Raw genomic sequence first — 25,758 nt, 5'->3', positions numbered from 1 at the left:
GCAGTCATACATGTAAAATGACTCCATTCTAGCACCGCTTTGATCAAGGCAAACCAGGTCGGGGTTTGGGGACGCATTGTTCCGACATGATCGAACGCCAATCGGGTATGGGTTCTCAGTAGCATCAAAGTTCAAACAGTTGGTGTAGTCCAATAGTCTCGTAATCATATCTGTATCTCGGTATCGGGAGTAGTAGGAAGTAACCTCCCCGTTTACCCATTCGTATCCAGGTATTTCGGAGGGACCGTATCGCTGGCGATTCGATACTCGCTTTGGTTTTTTCTCAATCTCTTCACTCCCACTGGTAGATGCCTCTCCCGAAGCAGAACCACTCCGATTTGGCCTTTCGGCATTCACAGGAGACGACGATGCTTTAGAACTCGAATCACTCGAATCACTGGACGAGGACCCCCCGGATGACGACGACCGAGAGCTGCTTGCCGAAGAGGATGAAGAAGTAGTAGCCATGGCTACAAAAAACTTACCAATTTGCTCGGAATAACACAATCGTTTGTTGGATCGGCTTAGGAAATCTTTAGCTATCACAATTCGGCGGAGAGCAACGCGTGTGACTGGCCCTACCACACCACCTATTTATAAGCTCAAAAAGGCGGGAAAATTTGAAGTTTTAAATTATATGTAACCGTTAGATCCTTCAGATCCAACGGTTACAGTAGTGCACCCGTTCACATTCCTCCAACACTTGTCTTTTGTTACCCTCAAAGGAAGCCTCACCTTCCATTAAGGCTGGGGGGCAGTGTACGGGTAGGGGCGTTCGGCCACCGCCGGTCGGCCGCCGAATGGCAGTACTTGGTGGCCGAACGGCAATCGGCCACCAGGACCGAACTATCATTACTCATTGCTCTTAACCCGTGATTAGGGGTTAATCAGATGATTAAGATGTATTACCTGGTACGGTAAATACGTTGCAGGGCCCATGGGGTCCAGGGCCCATAAATGTCAGTATAAATAGCTCAGGTCAAAAGGTAACGTCACTGTTCATTAATTACTCTCGATATTGGTGCTTATCCTGACTTGAGCGTTGGAGTGCCTTTTTGCAGGTACCAACCCCTCATTTGCGTTGGATCGGAGTACTCGTTCGGCCTTCAGAATACGAGAAGACTTGGTGTACCCTTGAGACAGGTACAATAATTATTATTAATTGCTTGATTCACAGTTACATATCAATTGAAATTTATGGATAGAATTTTAATTATTATTATGATTAGTTAAGAAAATTCAGTTTTAAAATCCTTGGCAAAATGTTATTTGTCCGAATATTTTCGATGAATGAGCATAGCAAATGCAATCATCGGTCTTAATATATATTTAAGAGAAAGTTTACTTAAATTTATTTTATTTAATAATATATAATTTAAATGATTTATGTAATTTTTTTTTTATGTTATATATATTATTGAAACATGAGACACATACCTAATTTACATTAAAATGCTTTTATATTTGTGTGGTCAAAAAGTGAAAAGAATAAATTGTAAAACATCATTTTACTGTAAGTAATTAATTTTCGAGATTCTTTTTATTTATGGAAGTGAATACATATGTATGAGACATCATTGAAAAATGATACAGGAAATTAATTTTTGAGATTTTTTCAATAATGAGAAGAATTAATTGTCAATATTAATTCTTATGAATGAGATGAGATTTATCCAACAAAAAATATAAATTATATAAATTAGTGTGCATCAATTTATGTAGTAATAAACATTTTACTCTATATTTTTAGAGATATTGGTGATCATATATTTTATTTTCTTTTGAGGCAATATGTTGATCTATATAGTATTACATGAGAGATAGCTAGTGACAATTGAGTGTCATTTGAATATTTTAAATGTGTAATCATATAATATGAGTGCCTCTATATGAGAAATTTGTATGCTAGAGAGATCATTTTTAAATTCAGTTTTGTGATCATTTTTTATGACAAATATGCAAACACCTTTTTTTCATTTTGAACATGTTTATAGAACATTTCAAATACTTTGAAAGACTTATGTTTATGGGCTAGGAAGTAAACATGTGTATTTAGAATAGTCATCTATAATGACAAATTCATACTGTCGGAACCCGACCTAAAAAAAAGTTAAGTTCTTTTAGATGGCTTGTTTGACTTTTATTTATAAATCTTATCGACATTTGAATGTGATAACCAAAATAAACCTCTGTCAATGATTTAAAAAAAAAAAAAGGTTCTTAGAGTCGCCACTGATATTTTGCTTAAAACATCAAAAAAAGAAATGATTTTTGAAATCAGAGTTGAGTAAGGAGGTCAATTACATGTGCGGAAGGTGTTAGGGACCCCACAACGCCTTAAATTAGTACCCTATGATGTACTTATTAACAAACACTAGTGGAAAAAACACATTTAAAATCGGTCATTTTTTACTTTTAAAAGAGCCGATTTTAAAAAGTGGGACATTTTTTTTAAAATATTTGACTTATTTTAGAAGGATCTCTGAAAAAAACCTGCAAATTAATAAAATACCAAAAAATTCATATGTTTTTAATAGATCAAATTACATACAAATGACAAGAGTTGGTAAATGTCAACCATATATGTAATCAAAGTAACTTACAAATTATGATGCATCCTAAACTACAAAATGAGTAAAACTATAAACATAACTCGTAGCTAGCCAATGTTTCAATGAAAAATGTAGCTCATTGCTCCCTAATGGTGTTTATATCTTCTAGCGACAATGGTGATCGATCTATAAATATCTGTTAAGAAAATTTAGAACAATTAGAAATAACTCTTAAAACATGATAAAATGCAAACTTAAAATAAAAAATTTTAAAATTCTAAAACGTACTTCAGTCCATCCAGATACTATTTGTGAATCAACAATAATATGCATTGCCTTCATTACATAGTATATGCACTCATAGTTTCATTTTTGCTTATGAGACTACAAAAAGAATATAAAAAACAATTTTAGAAGTAATGGTAATTCAAAAGAAAATACCTTAGAAAAAATATCATTACTAAAATAACTTACTTTAAGAGAGACCCAAAGCATTTTTTTCTTCAACTTTGAACCGTTGAGTATATGGTATCCTTCCATAGCCCTAATGATAAAAGGACATCATTATTATATTTTAAAATAAAATGTAATGATAAATAAAATAAAGTAGTTTTTTCACTACAAGAAAAATCAAGATTATCTACGGAAAAATCCGTAGATAAACATAAAAATCCGTAGATAAATGTCAATTATCTACGGATTATCTACGGAAAAAAATCCGTAGATAAAATGGTCGTAGATAACGTTATCTACGGAATTTTCCGTAGATAATGTTATCTACGGAACATTATCTATGGAATTTTCCGTAGATAATGTTATCTACGGAATTTTCAGTAGATAATGTTATCTACGGATTTTTCTGTAGATAATGTTATCTACAGAATTTTCCGTAGATAACTCGTTTCAGGAAATTTTTATTTAATTTTAATAAATTTATTAAAGTAATAACCCTCATATTTGGCCTCTCAAGGATGCTATTTCATTACACTTCACTTTTCAACATGTTTTGTCCTTATTGCACATTTTCTGGAAACTTCCCAGAAGGTCACCCATCCCTATACTACTCCAGGTCAAGCACGCTTAACTGTAGAGTTCTTATGAGATAGGCTACAGAAGAGCTAATGCATGTTATCGGTATAAGTAGTACAAATTAATTCATTTAAGTACAATCTCATACTTATACTATTTTTGGATCCCTCTCATTTTGGTATGTTCAGACCGCTATAAAAATATAAAAATATATATAATAATTATATTACCAATAATAATAATAATTATATTATATTTAATTAATATTTATTTATAAATATACTTACTTGTATAATTAACAATTTACTTATTTCTATTTAAAAATAATATTATGATACAATTTAAATTAATTATTATAAATTTAAAAGTTTAAATAATAATTTATATATATTTTAAAATTATAATCTTAAATTTTCAATCATTAATAAAATACTAATTTAAAATCTTATCTAATTATATCCTAATATTTTCATATCAAATTTAAAACCATATATTAGTATGTTATTTTTTTTATCATCAATTAATTTATAAAAATAAAAAATTTAAGATGACAATTTTTAATAATATTTATTTTAAAATATTATAATGAATTAAATAAAATTTTAAAATATATTTTAATCATAAATAATTTTAAAATGTATTTTAATCAAAAATATATTTTTTGGTCAATACGATAACTAAAAGTATTATGATAAATAATTAAATTAAAATAATTAAATCTTATAATGATTCTTTTTTTAATGATGCTAAATTAAATATTATAATTATTTTACAATAAATTAAAATGAAAAGATAATAAAATATGTTAATTGATGTTACAAATATGTAACCTAAGAAATTTATTTACGGGTGAAGTTATCTACGAAAATTTCCGTAGATAACTTATCTACGGAATAATCCGTAGATAAGTTACCTACGGATATTTCCGTAGATAACTTATCTACAGAAAAATCCATAGATAAATTATCTATGGAGATTTCCATAGATAACTTATCTACAGAAATTTCTGTAGATAACTTATCTAATAACAATTTTAAAAATATTTATTTTAAAATATTATAATGAATTAACTAAATTTTACAATATATTTTAATCAAAAATATATTTTTTGGTCGATACGGTGACTAAAAGTATTATAATAAATAATTAAATTTTAAAAAAATTAAATCTTATAATGATTATTTTTTTAATGATGCTAAATTAAATATTTTAATTATTTTACAATAAATTAAAATGAAACGATAATAAAATATGTTAATTGATATTTCGAATAAAATATTTTACCTACGAAATTTATCTATGGGTGAAGTTATCTACGGAAATTTTCGTAGATAAGTTATCTACGGAAATTTCTGTAGATAACTTATTTACGGAAATTTCCGTAGATAACTTATCTACGGAAAAATCCGTAGATAAGTTACCTACGAAAAAATCCATAGATAAGTTACCTACGGAAAAATCCGTAGATAAGTTACCTACGGAAAAATTCGTAGATAAGTTACCTACGGATTTTTCCATAGATAACTTATCTAATAACAATTTTAAAAATATTTATTTTAAAATATTATAATGAATTAACTAAATTTTACAATATATTTTAATCAAAAATATATTTTTTGGTCGATACGGTGACTAAAAGTATTATAATAAATAATTAAATTTTTAAAAAAATTAAATCTTATAATGATTATTTTTTTAATGATGCTAAATTAAATATTTTAATTATTTTACAATAAATTAAAATGAAACGATAATAAAATATGTTAATTGATATTTCGAATAAAATATTTTACCTACGAAATTTAACTAGGGTGAAGTTATCTACGGAAATTTTCGTAGATAAGTTATCTACGGAAATTTCTGTAGATAACTTATTTACGGAAATTTCCGTAGATAACTTATCTACGGAAAAATCCGTAGATAAGTTACCTACGGAAAAATCCGTAGATAAGTTACCTACCGAAAAATCCGTAGATAAGTTACCTACGGAAAAATTCGTAGATAAGTTACCTACGGATTTTTCCATAGATAACTTATCTAATAACAATTTTAAAAATATTTATTTTAAAATATTATAATGAATTAACTAAATTTTAAAATATATTTTAACCAAAAATATATTTTTTGGTCGATACAGTGACTAAAATTATTATAATAAATAATTAAATTTTAAAAAATTAAATCTTATAATGATTATTTTTTTAATGATGCTAAATTAAATATTTTAATTATTTTACAATAAATTAAAATGAAACGATAATAAAATATATTAATTGATATTTCAAATAAAATGTTTTACCTACGAAATTTATCTATGAGTGAAGTTATCTACGGAAATTTTCGTAGGTAAGTTATCTAAGGAAATTTCCGTAGATAACTTATCTACGAAAATTTCCGTAGATAACTTATCTACGGAAACATCCGTAGATAAGTTACCTACGAAAAAATCCATAGATACATTACCTACGGAATAATCCGTAGATAAGTTACCTACGGATTTTTCCATAGGTAACTTATCTAATAAAAATTTTAAAAATATTTATTTTAAAATATTATAATGAATTAACTAAATTTTAAAATATATTTTAACCAAAAATATATTTTTTGCTCGATACGGTGACTAAAAGTATTATAATAAATAATTAAATTTTAAAAAAATTAAATCTTATAATGATTATTTTTTTAATGATGCTAAATTAAATATTTTAATTATTTTACAATAAATTAAAATGAAACGATAATAAAATATGTTAATTGATATTTCAAATAAAATGTTTTACCTACGAAATTTATCTATGGGTGAAGTTATCTACGAAAATTTTCGTAGATAAGTTATCTACGGAAATTTCCGTAGATAACTTATCTAATAACAATTTTAAAAATATTTATTTTAAAATATGATAATGAATTAACTAAATTTTAAAATATATTTTAATCAAAAATATATTTTTTGGTCGATACGGTGACTAAAAGTATTATAATAAATAATTAAATTTTAAAAAAATTAAATCTTATAATGATTATTTTTTTAATGATGCTAAATTAAATATTTTAATTATTTTACAATAAATTAAAATGAAACGATAATAAAAAAATGTTAATTGATATTTCAAATAAAATGTTTTACCTACGAAATTTATCTATGTGTGAAGTTATTTACGGAAATTTTTGTAGATAAATTATCTACGGAAAAATCCGTAGATAACTTATCTGCGGAAGGAAATTTCCGTAGATAAGTTATCTACGGAAATTTTCGTAGATAACTAAATATTATCTACGAAAATAATTCCGTAGGTAATATTCCGTAGATAACTAAAAATTATCTACGGAAAAAATTCCGTAGATAATATTCCGTAGATAACTAAACATTATCTACGGAAAAAAGTCCGTAGATAATATTCTGTAGATAATAATCATTTTTCTTGTAGTGTTTTAAAACAGCTTACTTATCTAATAATTGTTTAAAGTCTGCAGGAGGAGGTTTGTGCATCGAACAAATGCATACAGATATATTGTCCATAGGAAAAATAATCAGAAGTTGCCAATGAGCACTGCATTGAGAAACTATCAGTAATAGACAATACATTTTTAAAAAATTTATAATCAATTATATACAAATAGACTTACTTAGAAAAGTAAGGAACTAAGTAAACTTTTTTATTTGAGTCAGACATCTAATTTTGGATGTAAGCTTGAATTTCTTCTGTCTTGTTCCCAATTTTTGGGATTAACTCGAGTTCCAAAAATCCATAAATGTGATCATTCCCTTTATCCACACTCAATTTATGGATAAATCTACAAGGTTAGAAATAAAGTTAGAAAAAAGCAACAAAATGCCTAAACTTTAGTCTGGAACAGCCTTAGAACGGCCCGTTCTGTTTGTATCATAAGAATGTTGTTCCATTCAAGAATAACAAACTTCAATCCCTTGATGAATTTTTTAATAATAAAACTATCATCTATTACTCCATTTGATGATTGTATCATAAGAATGGAATAAAAAATGATCACATAAGAAATTTTCAGAACCTACCCACAAGGAAAACCCCTTCCATATGCAATATAATCTACTAGATGATGTAATTGAAATTTGTAATTTAGAAACCAAGACTAATCAAGAATGTGTATGATGTCAAGGTTAATAAAACTTAAAACTAAATTTTGTACACTTAACAACGTAAAATTGAATAAACATATATTAAATTAAAAAAGGACTATAAATTTAAAATAGAAGAATCAAAGAGGGTAAGAGTGAGACCAAGAATGAAAAGAAGATTGAAGAGGATAATAATAATAGGTAACTAAGATGTAAAACTGAACTTTAGTCTGGAACGGCCCCAAAACGGCCCGTGCTAATTATAGTACGGCCCGTGCTGATTGCAGTACGACCCGTTCTACAAGCAGAACGGGCCGTTCCAAACTCAAAATTCGCCCAGCAACAACGAAATAAGAGACATGAGAAGAGAATGTTACCTTGATGTTGTATTCTTCCGAGAAAATGAGAAACTGCACAGAGAATGTTACCTTGATGTTGTATTCTTCCGAGAAAATGAGAAACTGCACACTTTAGATGAGAGCCCGAGAGAGTAAAGAGAAGAATATATGAACTATTGAAGTCAAAGAGTAGAGAATGGAGCTAGGGGGAGAATGGGAGCGTAGATAGTAGATTAAGTCTCTGATGCTACTTTTAAAATCGGTTGTTCAATAGCCGATTTTAAAAGTGCTACTTTTAAAATCGGTTATTTAAGAACCGATTTTAAAAATTACATACAAAATCAGTTCTTAAATAGCCGATTTTAAAAGTGATACTTTTAAAATCAGTTATTTGATAGCCGATTTTAAAAGTAGCGTCAGAGACTTTTAAAATCAGTCATAACGTAGCCGATTTTAAAAGTAATGCCATTATTTACAAAATTGTCACCGCGTCACTTTTAAAATCGGCTACCTTATGACCGATTTTAAAACTCCGATTTTAAAAGTCATTTTTGTACTAGTGAAAGCAAAGCAAAGATTAATATTTTTATCCCATAATTATACGTATACAATAACAAATTAGCTACATTATGCTCTAATCTCAGGAAAGTGATCAATTAAAGCAATAAATAGAGAGAGAGAGAGAGATTTTAGGACCTCCAAAGCAAGTTTTTATAGAAAAAGAAGAAGATTGAAAGTGCTTTGCGACGACCTTCTTGTTCTACAAGAACCTCTCAATCAGTCAATAAAGGCTTCTAGACTACAGAAACTCTGACATCTCTACCAAAGGGACTAGAGATCTCTTAATCAAGCTCTCAATGAGTTTATTTTACTCAAAGTTCTCTGAAAGGAGTAAAGGGGGAGAAAGAATGCCCAAAATTGAGAAAATGGGATCCCCCCCTTAAATGAGGGTGATTAAATGCTTAAATAGAGGTCAAGGGCATATAATAGTTGTTATCCCCTTGGAACTGCTATTCTCAGCCTCATTTTGTATGGAAACATTCATATTGGAATGGTCATACTCACCTTGAAAATGATTGTTTTGGTTAATCATGGGAACGAGTGTTTTCGTGACCAAAACGGTTGTTCTCGTGCCTCTAAGCTTTGTTCTTGGTTGTTTGACCCTTGGAATGTTTTTTGGAGGCCTCCTATGTTAAGTTAGATGAAGCAATTCCCACACTAGTGGAAAAAAGGCTTTTAAAATCAATTATTTTCAACTTTTAAAATCGGTTCCGTAACTGATTTTAGAAGAGTCAATTTTAAAAGTTAGACTTTTAAAATCAGTTAAATAACTGATTTTAAAAGTTAACTTTTAAGATCGGTTGTTTTATAATCGATCTTAAAAGTCCTAGTTGCAAAAAAAAAAAAATTGGAACGGGCCGTTCCAGGTTGTTAAAAAGGCCTAAAAAGATAGTGATGGAAAACTTGTTGGAGACCCGGATTGATGTTGAGTTTCCTTCAAGCTCCTCCCTAGATCTTGAACTCCTTGATTCTTCCTATGCTTGGTTAAGGTCTCCTATGGAGGAGGAGGCCTTAAGACCACCACGATTGGTGGAGAAACTCTCCCAAGAGGCGCCACTCCTTGAAGAAGAGATAAGCCCCTTCAATTCTCACCACACTCTTCTATGGAAGGGATAAGAGAATTGGATGCAGTCAAAGAGGTTTAGGGACTTTTGGAAGAGAGAAAATCTGAACTCAATTTCAGAAAATGAATTCTCAATACATCAAAAGTGTTTTACAAAGAGGGAAAAACGAAAATATAGGAGTAGGAAGCTTGGAGAGTAAACTAGTCTTAACCATGGTTCACTAGGAGCCATGGTAAGGTCTAGCTAACCACCCATGGTCTAGAGGCTTGGAGAGCAAGCTCCTCACTTAGCTTGCTTGGTAAGCTAGCTAAGGAGAAGCTTGTGCTTCAAGCTTCCAAGCTTGAGAAGAACCAAGTTATTTGGCCAAGTGTGAACACAAGTGTGAACACATCTAGGTGGGCGGCTCTTTGGACTTAATTTACTCCAACCGGTTTTGAAATTGATAATTTGGTTTAGTTAGGTTCATCCAATGTGAATGGAACCTAGCTAAATCAAATCTATGAAAAATTAGGAGTAAAATGAGTCCAATATGTAAATTTTAGCCTAGGACCACCTTTTGGCTAAATTGCTAGTAACACTCTCTAGCTTGCTAATGGCACTCTCTAGCTTGCTAATGCCACTCCCAATCCTACTACTAGAAAACTAAGAAAAGAATGTATTTCTAGGTTAGGTTAAATGGAGTCAAAGTGCCCAAGTAACCTACCCTAGAAACAATATTCAATAGCTACTAAAAAGGAAATAAAGTGCCTCACAAATACAAAGACAAAAATACACCTATACAAGTATCTACTATATACAAGGTACAAGAAATCAAACTATACAATGTATATACAATGGAGACTCCTTAGCTCAACCTTCACCCTTCTTGGTCTTACCTCTTCTAAAGGGATCCTTGGGGATTAGATTTCCATCAGATAGTGTGGAACGGGCCGTTCTAGCATAGTTTAACCAATTCAGAACAGACATCAAAATGACCCGTTTCCTTTCAGTACGAGCCGTTCTCCCTGAAGCACGGGCCATTCTCAAAGGAGAACGACCCGTTCTCCTTTCAGAACGGGTCGTGATCCTTGCAGAACGGGCCGTTCCATATTAGAAATTTACCCAAAATTGATCCTACAACGAAAATAGAGACAAGAGAAGAGCATAGGAAGACGAAAAGAGACACAAGAAGAGCATGAGAAGACGAAAACAAAAACAAAAACGATAACGAAATTTACCTTATTGGAGACTTTAGAAAATGAGAGTGTAAAAGAGTAAAAAAAGGAATGGAGGGAAAGATTAAAGAGAATGAGAATGGAAGTTTTAGAAAAGTGTTCATATTATTTACAAAATTGTCACCGCGTCACTTTTAAGATCGGTTACAAGGTAACCGATCTTAAAACTTCGATTTTAAATCCAATTTTTGCACTAGTGCTAGCAAGGTTTTGAATGAGACAAATATAATGCATATTGTTATTTCTAACGAGTGTGTTAGTGTTTCAGAAAAATATAAGTACAGGCAAGTTGAAGAATAGAATATATGCATGTACCACTTTCTACACCAGAATCAAGACAAAATTGAGCTAAGCACCAGATGAAGTCTGATCAAAAGATGGATAAAAACATAAGACAAAGCTACCCACAAACTACAAGTTTTGCATTACAGTAAATTCAATCTTTCCTTCCCAACATAGACACAACGCAAAATAAAGAACAGAGCATGAGAAACCAAGATAAAGGGTAAAAGCTACAAGGCATCAGATGAAGAGATCAAACGAAACCAATCCAAGTACAAGAAGGAAAATAATGAAACCTCAAGACCACAGACGATGGACAATCTAAGACGAAGCATCCTAGATGGAGACTCAAATTTCAAAACGTAAGCGAAGAATGATGAAATGCATCTAAAGTCTACTAAGTCACAACGTGAAGTACTGCTTATCATCCACACTCCTAGAAGAACACATGAAGTCATCAAAAATAAAATAAGAGAGAAGAGAAAAATGGACTAGCGCGCATCCATAAGACAAAACTACATGTGTCAGAGCAAGTACACTTACCATTCAGCAAAAGACAACGCCTTTGCAACTACAATGCCAGGAAAGTACAGATATGCCTAGGTTATGATTGAATTCAGACATAGATGTGAACAAACGGTACAAAAGACATCACGTAACACAGATTCGGCAAGAAAACATTTAATGCAAGATCAAATGCATTAAATACAAGATCTACGAAGCCTAGACGAACTAAACAAGAAAATCAGATGATAGTTGGTCAAGCAACAAGATTAGGCCTAATCAAAGAAGGAAGAACATTCAACAAACACTAGACGAAGCCTACTACTAGTCGAAACCTTGAAGTATCAGACGAAAGACCAAAACAAGGCTAAATCTAGAACAAGACAAAAATGGGTTAAACATCAGATGAAGTCCATACAAACATTAGATGTAGTCAAATGGTCAACTTAGATGAAGAACATTCAAGGAAACGCAACTCATGAAAATCAAACAAATTAAGCTAACTAAATAGATAAAGGTTGATATGTGCACCAAACGACTATGAGTCTAATATCAGACAAAGGTGTGTCAAGGACAACCTCAAGTGCAACATAAGAAATTAGACGAAGCATGAGTCAAAGATCAGGAGAAAGTCAACTGCACATCAGACAAAGGACAACACAGACTGAAAAGCATTCCAAACAGAAACAAAGACTGTCCATTCACAATGTTGACCAGACCAAAAGAAGTCAAAGCATTAATGTCAAATGCTCAAACGAAGATCACCACTTGAGACGCATATAGACCGATAGATGCAGACGAAGACAGCCATGAAAGCACTTAAAGAATCAAGTCTCAAAGGACTACTTAGGCATTGTCTACGATCATATAAAAGCTCTCAACACAATCGCGTGATTAAAGGAAGAGAAGAAGAAGAAGAAGAAAAGCACACAAAAGAAAAAGCATGCATGTGTCAAAAAAAGTACATTACTTTTTCAGATAAGGACAACACCTCTACAGCTACGCAATCAGAAAAGGACAAAAAGGCTCTTAGGTCTCTACTAAATTCAGACACTACTGCATGCAAAACGAAGAAGACTTCACGCAATGTCCATGAACAAGAAGCAACATTTAATGCAAGATCTTGAGCATTAAATGAAAGATCAAACTAGTCATGAACAACTACATCTACTTCAACGGACACTTGCAACGGGAAAATTCTACAAGACTATATATAGATCATCACTTCAAACCTTGAAAGGTTGGCTTTTGCGTAGACAAGAAAAAAGTGATATCAAGCCCACAAAGCAATGAAACCAGAGAAAGAGCATTTACTGTCAAATCTACCATAGTGTATCCATCTCTGTAGACTAAGGAGTTCTAAGTGTAACTTAGGAACATGAACCTTAGTGAGTGTAGAAATCTTTGTATCCTTTTTATGAGAGTAAACCACACTCAATCCTTGTAAGACTAAGGTTGCATACCTTAGTGAGTGTACAAACATATGTACCCTCTCTATGAGAGTAACCCAAACACTCAAAACAAACCTATTTAGTTACCATATGTAAAGCCTGAAGAGGTTAGGGAAAGAATACTTGTAAAATCCTGGAGAGGCTTGTAAAAGAATACTCACTAAGAGCTAGAAGTGGCTGATTAAAGAATACTAGCGCTAGTGCTGAAGTTAGCGGGCTAGGAGTTGGTTGACAATACTCACTTAGAGGCAGAAGTGGTTGATTAAAGAATACTAACGCTAGTGGTGAAGTTAGCGGGCCAGGAGTTGGTCGATAATACTCATTGAGAGCCAGAAGTGGCTGAGCAAAGATTACTAGGATCGACGAGTGAAGTTGACAAACTAGGAGTGGTTGAGAATACTTGGGACTATGATGGAATCATGCCTAGGAAGGCAAGAGGTGACATATTGAAGGAGCCAAGAGGAGTTGGTTAGACATGAAGGTGTGGGCCAGTCAAGGCCCAATGGGCCCGATGGGCCTGGGAAGGCCCAAGTTGAACTTTTCATGGGCCATATTTTGTTATAGCTATTTTCATATGTTTTGTATACATCATGTTAGTATAGGTATCATATATTTTGGTCTTGTATTTTGGACCACATAGAGTAGCATTTTAGGTTTTAGGCTTGTTGGGCCTAGTTTTGGGCTTCATGGGCCTTTGGGCTTTTGGTACCCAATATTGGGCTCATTTTCATTCTTGTAATTTTTCCTTTCCATTGTATTTGTTTGACCATTGTATTTAGGTCATTAGATTAGGAATATACAAGAATTACTTAAATAGGTAAATTAGGTTAAACTAGGTTTAATTTGGAAGTCATTTAAGTTACATTTGAGTCACATGTTTAGCACCATGGGTGGCTGAACATGTGCCACTCAAATTAACCCTAAATAACTCTCAAATCAAACCTAAATGCATCTAGGCACCTAAATTTTCGGACTAGCACATGGGAGCCAAAATTTGAATTCAAATTTCAAGTTTGAATTCAAATTTTGGGCGCCACATGTAGCCTTGGATTTAGGCGCCCAAAGTTGCACACTTGGAACCCTACTTAAGTGATTCTTCCACTCTTTGTATTCACTTTTGAGAATAATGAAATTTGAGAGCTTATTCAGCCAAATTTCGTTCAAGAGTCACCATGAGAGAAAGCTTCACCTTAGGAACCCTTCTAGGATTTCCTCCTCTTTGAAGTGAGCTTTCCCTTGCACCTTAAGCTTGGATGCTTCCATCCAAGGCTTAAGCTTTCTTCCTATCCGAGAATCTCCTCCATCTAGTGTTCATCACGTTGGTTTCTATTTCCTTGAAGAAGATCCGTGCATAAGGAGAGCTAAGGAGAAGAACATTCATCACTCCTCCTTACCTTCTCCATCAGACTAGGAGTGGTCGTGACCTGGGTGGTCTAGAATACTCAATACTAGCCTGAAAAGGCTGATTAAAGAATACTAGAACCAATGAGTGAAGTTGGCTGATCAGGAGTAGTCGTGACTTGGGTGATCTATAATACTCGCTACGAGCCTGAAGCGGCTGAATAAATAATACTTGTACTTTATTGAATATCTAGTGGAACCCTTCAATTAAAGGAGACTGGACATAGCTCAGTTTGAGCGAACCAGTATAAAAATACTTGCACTATTTTTATATGTCTCAGACGTACTCTTATTTAGTTGATTTAAGACACTAAAAATTTCGCCCAATGCTTATCGTCCATTATAACTATTTTTAGACGAAAACCACACATGTTTAACTTACTATCTTAAAGAATGGTTTTTTGTTTAAGAATCATTTTTCTTGTGCAGACGATAAACTTTCAGACGCAAAATCTGCACAGCAAACACTAAGCGTTCAAAATAACATTTTTACTAGACGAAGAATGAGTCCCTTGCGAAAATGTTTTCAAAATGCCTTTGTTCACACATACACATATTCAACCCCCCTTCTATGTGTTTTTCATGAAACTTCATCCTACTCCATCTCGATGCATCCCAGAGTCTTCAAGGTCCCTTGAAGGTCACTTCTCTCGCTTTAGAAGCTTCCCATCTTTGGATTCTCATCCCAGACAGAAACTAGTGTCTACACATATACTTCTTACCACCTATACTTAAAGTTTTGGCAAGACCAAATAGATTCATATATAACAATTATAAGGATCTATAAGTGGAAACAACTTTCTTAGATTTAAAAGATGTTTTGATTTGTTTCCCCTTATGATATGCTTCACAAACAAGGTGAGTTTTCCATGAAACATCATGTAGTCCTTTTATTAAACCTTTTTTGGTTAATTTTGAAATATGTTTCATATTGACATGCCCAAGTTTTTTTTATCTTTCCTTTTTCTCTTCCTTCAAAGGAGATGGACTCTTCATGAGGATGAAAGTCTACGAATATAGACATTTCTCCTATCATGTGTCGTGAGTAGCTAGTATCCAGGTACCAGTGTGAATCATTTTTCCAACCAAGGATATTTACAATAGAAATTATCTATGACTTTGGTACCCAAATATTTTTAGGTCATTTCCTATTAGTACCCATACCCTTAGGCTTGGTTTTCTATTGGCCTAGATTTTGTCCTCCTTTTTCACTGGCCTTGCATAAAGCAATCTTAGGTTTGGATTGAGATGTCTCGGATCCAAGATCAAAGTTAAGACCACTTTTGTCTAATAGAAATCTTCTACGTTTTAAAAGTATGTTTAATTTAGAAGAGCCATCAGCAAATTTAGCCAGGTCCTTCCTGAGTTGCATATTTTCAACCTCTAATGTTGTAATCTTGGCTAGAACACTACTAATGATCTTTTTTTTTAGAGTTTGTATCTATCTTATAGTGTCTGACTTGTATTTCTTGAGTTTATCATTCTCATTTTGTAAAATCTTTCATTTTTCTTTTTAATTTCTTATACTCGAGAGAGATCTGTGAGAGTTTGCAAGGAGAGTCTCATAAGACATATTTTCCTCATCTGAAGCATATGAACATGAGTTGGAATTAGAATTTGTCTCAATCTCTATATCATCTTATTCAAAGTCAACATCTTCCATTAGATAGATGTTGACTTTCTCTTTGTCTAAATTGTTGTTACTATTGTTGTCCAAATCTTTCTAGATGGTCATCAAGCTTTTCTTGGCCTTCTTTTACTAATACATCACTTTATGAGTGTAGGACATTCAACCTTCATGTGTTCGGGCTTCTTATACTCATATTAGATTACTTCTTTGTTGACCCTTTGACTAGGTTTCTTAAACCTATCTTTCTTCTTGTAGAAGTTATTCAGTCTTCCTTTCTTTTTCATCATGTCCTTGAAATTTCTAAACACGAGAGATATCTCATTGTCTTCTGAGTTCTCAAAACTATCATCTGAGTTACTAGGCTCAAACTCAACCATCAAAGCCTTCCTTTTATCTCTTTCTTATTGGTTTCCCCAATTCTCAAAGCAACAGATTCGTTAGCTTTAAGATGGTCTCTACTGTTCAAGTGAACTTCATGAACTCGCAAAGCTCCAAGAAGTTCATCAAGAGTAAGAACCTTTAGATCACGCACCTCCGAGGTTGTTGTGGCTTTGGACTCCTAGATCTTTGGAAGATTATCCAAGGTAACAAAGTTAAAATCTAAAATTTTGTATAAAATATCTTTACATTAGACCAACTCTAATGAATGGTTCCTAATTATCGTAACCTTTTGTCTCTAACGTAAATAAAGGTTTTTTGTTGATTTATGACGTATAAATAATAGTAGGATAACAACAATTCCAAGCCAAATTTGGCTATCCCACGCTTATATGTACAATTTTTGGAAAATAGTAAGTGTACGTATATGTTACAAGAACGATGGGAACAAAATGAATCTTAAATTATATGGTGATGAACAAATAAAATGCTTTAGAGAAGAAGACAGAGGAGTATTTGGTTTGAAAGAAAAATCAAATTTGATATAATCATATTGATAAAAATAAATTGTTCTAGTATGTTTAAAAGTCTCGTATCGTTTAAGAATTGAGACTAAGGGTAGTTGATAAACACCCTCCTTCCTTAACCTATCAAGGTGCCTTTTCAAGAACAAAACTATGACGATCTAATAAATGTCAAAGCAGAAAATACTTTAGACATAATTAGCCTAACAATGTTCACGAACTTATAGTTGATACATAGGTGCTAGAAGAAAGATCCAAGCCACCATTGCCCCCTTAGCCTCGATTGGGAGGCTTGTTTTGGTAATGTCTAAAAAGTCTCATATCATTGAGGAATCAATGAGTATTTTATATATAAAAATTATCCCTCCTTAATCAACAAAGGCGTCTTTTAAATAAGTTGAAAATCATGACAGCTTAACTATCATTAGCGAAAAATACTTCGGACGCAATGACTCTATCGATGTTAATGGACTGACAATCAAAACATTAGTGCTAAAAGAAGGGCCTAGGCCACTCTTGCTCCTTAGCCTCTATTAGGAGGCTTGTTTCGATATAACTAAAAGTCTCACATCACTAAGAAATCTAAGCTAAGGGTAGCTTAGTAGTCGAAGTCAAAGATAATTTATAAACACTTTCTTCCCTTAATCATGACGGGCCAACAAGTGTCACAATGAACAATACATTAGACACGATGATCCTAATAATGTTTATAAACTTATAGTCAAAACAAATAAATAAATAAAATTTTAATTTTAAATAATCATTATTTAAATTAAAAGGAGTGAAAATTATATCATGTGTCAAGAACTTAATTGTATTAATTTTAGTGAAAAAATTAATCATTAAATAACTCTGATAGGCACAGATGTATAATGATAATGAACTTTAATTTATTCACGTTATTTCATTTTTTAAATCTCTTTTATTTCATTTCTTGTACATTTTTATTTGTCTTATATTTTATTGTATTATAAAGAAATTAAGAGAGCAAAAGTGTCTATTTGCAAGTCCTTGAAAGTTGTGAACCTCTACTATACTTTCTTAGTTAGAGGTAGCTGGCTATCTCAAAATAAAGTTTAGGATTTTTTTATGCATATCCCCTAGAATTAATGCCACTATGTACCTTGCCCTTAAATAATCCAAAAGAAAACGACTTCATTCCCAATTATCGCAAAAGTAGAACTGAAAATACATTAAAAGAAACGGTGTAGACCATTGAGATAAAATCAAATAAATAATAACTAACAACAAAGGTGAAATGAGAGGATAACACAGTTTATTGGCTAAATTAAAGCCATTTTTCAGTGTATGGTGCAAATGTATTTCTTAGGTTATGACTAGTACAACTCCAAAATGTTCATACAATTATATCACAAAAATATATCTATTTGACTATATATATTACATCCTAAGCTACTTCAACTTATAATCAAGTAGATTTTCCTAATTTCTGTACAAAATAATTTTGAGCTTAGTTAGTAAAAGTTTCTTATATCACCATCATGTACCTTCATCTTGTGCATCTTGAGTGAAGACAATGCCAAAGTATATAATTTCTTTCAGCTGATCAATGAATGGACTTGCATTCCTTTTCCAAGTTCAGAGACGGTTATCTGTTGAACCTATGCTTTATTTTGGAAAACGGTACCTCTTGCAAAATTGACAACATGATTAATTTTTTTCATTTTAACCCAAAAAATGATATGGATTTGCAAGCTTAGTTCCCATTAAGAGAGAAAAAGCCTTTGGAATTAGGGGACCTCAACAGCATTGAAGGAATGGCACCACTGTGTTGAACCAAATATATGATAAATGAAATCCATGCTGCAGCACAAAAGAATACTAGAAAACCAAACAACAGCCCATCCACTTCAGCCAGGAAAAAATCTAGTAGCATATATCCATAAACCAATATCACCAGCACAGCCACACTCCAAGACACTCTCTACATCATAAAAGGAACAAAGTTATAGATAAGTATGGAAATTATTTACCATTGGAACTTACAAACAAATACATTAGAAATTATTCATATGTTGGTTTGTGAAAATACTTAACATTAGTCACTTTTTTGTGCATGTACAGTAGCTGCAACAAAATTAGAATTTAAAATCGGTGAATCCTATCTAACCTAAAATCTTCATAGCTTTACTACTTGTTTAGATAAATTTTTCTGAAAACACTTTTAGGAAAGTAAAATAAGAAAGAAAAACGAAATAAGTTTCTTTATAGACTAAAACTAACTTATATATAATCTAATTTGTATAAGTTCTCTGAATATCTTCTCTAAAATCTTTTATCTCATGTATAAGTTAGTTTTGATTTATGTTTTCTATTTTTCTATGCTAGAAATGTTTTTGAAAAAATTTATTCATGACTCTTATATTAATAACTCTCGATAAAAATAGCTGAAGGGTTGGGTAGACATCTTACCTCTACTATAGGCCCTATTCTGAAGGTCCCCATGACCTCCTCTTTGGACACCAAAGTAAGAAGTGGAATAAGTGCAAAAGGAATCTGTATTGCTTGGACCACATTAAGCCACTCATTCAAGGTATCCAATGAACCTTCTGATGTATTGAAAACAATAGCACAAATCATTGTTGGGACAATAGCACAACTTCTAGTGATCAATGCCCTCAACCACTTCTTTATATTGAGCTTAAGGAAACCCTCAGTTATAAACTGGCCTGCATATGTGCCAGTGATGGTACTACTTTGGCCAGCTGCTAATAAACCAATACCCCATATATAGAGAATTGGAAAGAAGCCTCCTCCATACCTCTCCTCAAGATATTGCCCAGCATTTACCAACCCTATGCCTTTGGCCTGTTCTGTACCATAGAACACCCTAGCGAAAACAGTTATCACAAATAGATTGATCACCAATGTGACTAAAAGTGCAACTGAGGACTCAATTGAGTAGTAGTTGAGAGCCTCTTGAACCTGCCCTTTGTTACGGATATCAATGTCCCTTGATTGAACTAATGCAGAATGGAGGAACACATTATGTGGGGTTATCACACACCCCACAATTTCCACTGCCTGCCGAAGTGTTTTTGAACTAACTTTTGGGATCAAAAGACCTGCACGAAGTACCAATATGGAAAGAAATATGATCATTAGAAAAGCACTACTAGTATACTTTTACATCATACAATCAAATGAAAGTGCTCAGACTAAGGCATTAGATAATTCCTACCCATCATTAGTTCTTCTTCATTGGGCTTTGTATCAAAGAACATCCACGCAAAAGAAAAGCCCATAGTTCCAATGAAAACTGCGAAAACACCTTCCAACTTCCTCACTCCATAGTTCTCAAGAAATAGAAAGAAGAAACTGTTCAACCAGAGACAAAATAGCAGGATTGAAAATGGTGAACCGCAACATTTTTATTATTCTTATCACCATACTTATCATAAAATTAAACATGGTAAACTGCACTTCTTTTCTATCCGTAACTCAAATTGAATGAAAAGACACATAAAACAAAACTTGGCTCAAGTTCGTTATATTTCCATTATCAAATTCTTAAATCAAACACAAAATAGTAACATGGATTTTTTTTCTTTCTTCAAACATTTAACAGCCTTCACAAAGGAGGATGAGCCTCGGAACAATAATAAGATTATAGTTTCAAATCTTAAAAAAAAAAAAACAGTTTCTCCGCTTGAGAAGATAAGACTGCATACACTCTCCAGATCCTACTAGATGGGAGGCTCATGCATCAATGGTTGTTTGGACGAGTTTATCTACGGCTTATTTAGACTTATCTTATCACATAAACATTTATATTTAACCAAAATGTTGAGTTCGAGTCTTATGTATAAAAAAAATGTAAATGAGAGAAAAGATCCTACTAAAGGTGGCTAGCTAAATTTCCCGACAAGAATTAGTCATCAATAAAACTGATGGATACTTTGTACTAATAACATGGGTTAAAAAAAATATAATTTTGGATGCAATGCATTGACATGAAAAGTTGTTAAGCTTACCAATCCATGGCTGTGATAACCACACCAGCCCAAATAGGAAGAAGGCCATGGCTAAGAATCTTGAAGGCAATAGCACTGCCAATAACCTCCTGAATATCAGCAGCAATGAGAGCGAGCTCAGCCAGAACCCACAGCACCAACCTCGCCCACTTCGAGTACTCCTCCCGGCACAGCTCCGCCAGGTGCCGCCCCGTCGCCACCCCAAGCCTCGCCGACAGAAGCTGAATCACCAGCCCCATGATCGTCGACCACATCAGCAGCCACAGCAACGAGTACCCCGCAATGGCACCAGCCTGAAGGTCCCCTTCCAGGTTCCCCGGGTCCAGAAACGCCACACTCATCAACAGCCCCGGCCCCGTGAACAGCCACAGCTTCCGCCACGAGAACGGCGGCACCGCCGTGGACCCGCTGCCTTCGCCGGCGGACTCCAAGTCGAATATGTGCACCTTGTCCTTGGCTGCATACACCGCGTCCGTGTCTTCTTCTTCCTCTTGTTGTTCGTATACGTGTTCGCGCTTTGTGGGTGACGAGCGGCATGAGGACAAGGGTATTGTCTCGCATTCTGATTGGAGCAACCGGTTTTCTTCTTCCTCTTCTTCTTCTTCGCGGTTCTTGTGTTGTTGTGACTGAGTGTTGTTCATGTTGCATGCATGCAGTTATGGTTGTTGATATGTTCTTTTTTTTTTTTTCTTTTATGTTGTTTGGGATGGGAGAAGAAGATGGAGAGAATTTAGTGGGATTATTGATTCTATCTATGGCTGCGCAAGGGGATCAATATCGTATCAGGGATTGAGGGGTGTGTGTGCGTGCATGCATGCACACCGCGTGCTATTTTTTGGAGAGTTTTCTTGGGGATGCTGTGCTATATTTACGGAAAAATGCTATATTTTGGGGATGGTAAATTCAGACAATTTTGATTCGCTATTTTGTAGCAAAAGTTGGAGAATCAAAGCAAAATATATAGGATACAGAGATATTGCGAGTATAACTTTCTTGCACTTTATTATATGCCTGCTTTTGCAGCATGTTTTAATTTGTCATGCTCGCTACATGAGAAAGGAGTGAATCCAAAACTCGACTCTTTCCTCTTTGCATTCATTGGCATCGGATATGAATATGTTCTGCTACATGAGAAAAATAACTATAACATGAGGTTTAAAGTAATCTGGGATCTAATCTCGTTCCAAATGTAGGAATGCTAGGATTGCAACTATGTAAGATGCCCATGTTGGATAGTTTAATTTTTAATATCGAATTAATATACAAACTAATGGTGAGAAGTCTTTGGATTTGGTTGTTTTACAAATTACCCTATATAGCTTGCTAGAAACGAACTAAACTGAACATAAACTACTGGCTTGTTATACGAAACTGCGTGCTTGTTTGGTTTGGCAACAAAAGTCACGTTTGATTTTAAAATAATTGACTCTATTTTTGCTACAGGGTAAAAAAAAATTATATATATTTTTGCTTCGAAAATTAAATTGATTCTATGTTGTAATACTAATTATATGAGCTTACAGATAATGAATGCAATTGTTTCAAAGCATCACACCCATAAGGTTTTCGAACACATGCGAGATTTCAAGTAATTATATCCTATTAGTCAAAATCATTTTATAGCTAAATTATGCAATATCTTTTCTAAATACAAATAAATTGCTTAACATCAATTTATTTGAAGTCAATAATAATCATACTTCCGAAATTCCTACACACCCGTGATTTTGACTGGGAAATAAAAATCAATCTAAATTCTTCACCTGTTTCTCTCCAAAAATATAATGCGAGAAGCATTAGATTTTATGGTTTTCTTAAAATCAATTCATTCAAATTCTTGTACAATCCACTTCCCTACAATCTAATCCTCCAGACAACAGAGAATTATGTGTTGTGGTCGGGCTGCATCATGTGAGATTAAATTGAGAAGACCGACCTCGTTCGATTTATTACCAAAATCAAAACTGCCTAACGAAAAAGCAAGTGAAAGCCAAAGCGAGTGAACGAGAGAAAGAGCAAATGCAAGTCGAGCGTTTAGACACTAATCAGAAGAGAAATTTATGTCAGTATCCTCTGTTGTGAAACTACAGTATTAATAATTGCACAAATACCACCATAAAAATTTAAAAATGAAATCACTTGACCAACTCCCCAGTAGATTCCATTCAATCCTTTATTTTGCAGACCCAGGACAAGATATAGACTACTTTTCATTTTCGTATCATCCTTTCCATTTCTGTCACTTTTTTTCTATTTTAACTTCTAACTGTAAAATTAAAATACCATATTTCATCGAGACGACACCTAGATTACATATTTATCCTTGGACACCTAATGCAATGATAAAAACTTGGAGCTTAAAACTAACCCGGTAACACAAGTGACAACCAACAAAATCAGCTTATATAATCTGCACCATATCTTACCATACTGCATGCTACCAAAATTTCCACTCACAGCACAGTATACTAAGCAGTAACCAAAACTTCCATATTACCAATCATCATACCCTTATTAAACTCATTTACAGGTTCACTCTTCAACAGAGTATATTCACTACAAAACCTCAATTCAAACATAAAATTACAAAATTCTATAACAGCAGAGCAGATAGTAATTGATTTAAAGTATTCATCCGTTCACTGATTCATCTTATAAATTCAAATGATATAATCTGACCACTCAGAGATAAAGGAAGTATGGTCCATGGACTCCCCAGGCACATCCTCATGCTTAGAGGGCTTTTCCTTCCCACCAACCAACCTCGCAGGGTTCCCAACCGCCGTGGTCCTTGGTGGCACATCGATCAGAACCACTGACCCAGCACCAACCTTCGCACCTTCCCCAATCTTAATATTCCCAAGAATAGTAGCACCAGCACCAATAAGCACCCCATCCCCAATCTTGGGATGCCTGTCCCCACCAGCCTTACCAGTCCCACCCAGCGTAACATGGTGCAGAATCGACACGTTGTTCCCAATCACTGCCGTCTCCCCCACCACCACCCCGGTGGCATGGTCAAACAGAATCCCCTTCCCAATCCTTGCTGCCGGGTGAATGTCCACAGCAAACACATCGGCAATCCGAGAGTGCAGCGCCAACGCCAGAGGCCGCCGCGATTGCCGCCACAGCAGGTGAGCCACTCGGTGTGCCTGCAAATCACAATCACACAGAATTAACCCTAACACTCAATAATCAATTCCAGTAAATAGTACACTTAGTAATCTCTACACCTTCATCTGATCAGAAACTATCATGTATAAGGATAACTACCAGAAAAATCACACCTAATTACCTATCATGAAAAATCTATCATGTATAAGGATAACTGACTCAAAAGTCGTGCCTAATTAGTACCTACACACTAATATTTATACCGCAATCTAATCAGAAACTATCATTATAAGGATAGCTACCTCAAAGGTCATACCGAATTTCCTGTATACTAATCCTTCTGCATTGCAATCTAAGACCAATTTGACACTTCTAGAAGAAGCAAAATTCTGATGAAAAAATAAAATAATTTTTTCCACAAATTAAAATAAACTTAGATACAGGCCAATTTGCAGATCTCTCTCGTGTTGACTTTTAAAAAAATATTATTTTTAACTTATGAATAAATTAGTTTTAGATTAACTTATATTTCAATTTTTCTTCTATTTTTTTTTTTTCCCTAAAAGTACTTAGGATGAAGCTTAAGCATACATGCCTCTAATCAGAAACTGTCATATACAACCACCATACCTATCTTAAAAGTCATACTCATAATTATTTATAATTTCTAATTAACTGACAGTGGCCATATATTAAAGCGAATTAATTAACTTTTAACTATGATTTCGGAATTGGAAACCCTAGAAATAAAGAAATGGACCTGGCAAGCGAGGAAGCCTTTGTAATTGAGGAGGCAGTGGGAGTAGGAGACGCAGGCGGGGTCGCGTTCGCGGGCGGCGCGGAGGTCGGCGACGGCGGCGGAGCGGAGGGAGGGGTCGGAGGAGAAGGCGTTGAGGAAGAGGTCGTAGAGGAGCGTGGAGAGGAGCGTGGAGGAACAGAGCTTGTTCCCAAGGTGGAACGAGAGAGAGCGTTCCAGCGACGAGTGCGAGAGGATCGTCGAGTAGAGGTAGCTCGCCAGCGCCGGCTCCGACTCCGCGTCGCGCCGAGCCTCCGCCTTGATCTGCGCCCACACCCACCCCTCGTCGTCGGATGCGACGGAGGAGTTCGCCGCCGGTAAACCCGTCGGCATTGCTCGGTGATCTGCGGTGGTGATGGTGTTCGTTTTTGTGGTTTAGAAAGTCATAGAAAAATGAGTGTTCTGCAAGGAACAATCAAAATCGTTATTGGTTCTTTGCGATGTTCTCAAAGTATTTATATATACACACTTCACTTCTGTTCTTCCAACATGTATTTCCACATAATTAAAAAATAAAATAAAATAATTAGAAAAGTTGTTCAAGACTTGATTCGTCTCATATACTTTCTCTATTTTTTATTATAAATATTAAAACAAATTATTTTACATATATTAAAAAATTAATCATTTGTAATCAAAAAAATTTTACTTAACTCGTGTTATTTCAGACTATTTCTTCTAAACCTATGTTCAACAGTAAATAAACACGTCATTATTTAATATGTCATTAAATATTTTTATTTATTAATGTCGTAAATAAGTCTCTATAACTTATTAAGAATTCTTTAATATATATATATATATGTGAGACTTTTTTATTATGTTTATT

General features: G+C 33.6%; 2 protein-coding genes across 2 annotated transcripts; both read right to left on the bottom strand.

Annotated features, from left to right (window-relative positions):
- Nucleotides 1–13,792: 13,792 nt before the first annotated feature.
- LOC109807152 (metal transporter Nramp3.2) lies at nt 13,793–23,335 on the bottom strand. Its single transcript, XM_029273616.2, has 4 exons — nt 21,020–23,335; nt 20,227–20,363; nt 19,458–20,110; nt 13,793–18,969 (listed from the first exon to the last, which is right to left on the bottom strand). The coding sequence occupies exons 1-4, from the start codon at nt 21,658–21,660 to the stop codon at nt 18,742–18,744; spliced, it is 1,659 nt and encodes a 552-aa protein (XP_029129449.2). The 5' UTR covers nt 21,661–23,335; the 3' UTR covers nt 13,793–18,741.
- Nucleotides 23,336–23,488: 153 nt separating this feature from the next.
- SERAT1;1 (serine acetyltransferase 1;1) lies at nt 23,489–25,368 on the bottom strand. The gene is made up of 2 exons (XM_020371258.3): nt 24,894–25,368; nt 23,489–24,171 (listed from the first exon to the last, which is right to left on the bottom strand). Exons 1-2 carry the CDS (start codon nt 25,260–25,262, stop codon nt 23,680–23,682), a joined length of 861 nt encoding a protein of 286 aa, XP_020226847.2. The 5' UTR covers nt 25,263–25,368; the 3' UTR covers nt 23,489–23,679.
- Between the last annotated feature and the right edge of the window lie 390 nt (nt 25,369–25,758).

This window comes from Cajanus cajan, chromosome 5 (assembly GCF_000230855.2).
Source record: "Cajanus cajan strain Asha chromosome 5, NIPB_CcT2T_4, whole genome shotgun sequence".
NCBI classification, from domain to species: Eukaryota; Viridiplantae; Streptophyta; class Magnoliopsida; order Fabales; family Fabaceae; genus Cajanus; species Cajanus cajan.
This window is presented reverse-complemented; position numbering and strand designations above follow the sequence as displayed.

Bases quoted from the DNA above. Each gene is read 5' to 3' on its own strand.
- LOC109807152 (XM_029273616.2), bottom strand. From the start codon at position 21,660: ATGAACAACACTCAGTCACAACAACACAAGAACCGCGAAGAAGAAGAA. The intron at 20,364-21,019 runs GTAAGCTTAACA...CTGGTTGAACAG, and splicing joins GTTATCACAGCCATGGATTG to TTTCTTCTTTCTATTTCTTG. The intron at 18,970-19,457 runs GTAAGATGTCTA...TTTATGATGTAG, and splicing joins GAATAGGGCCTATAGTAGAG to AGAGTGTCTTGGAGTGTGGC.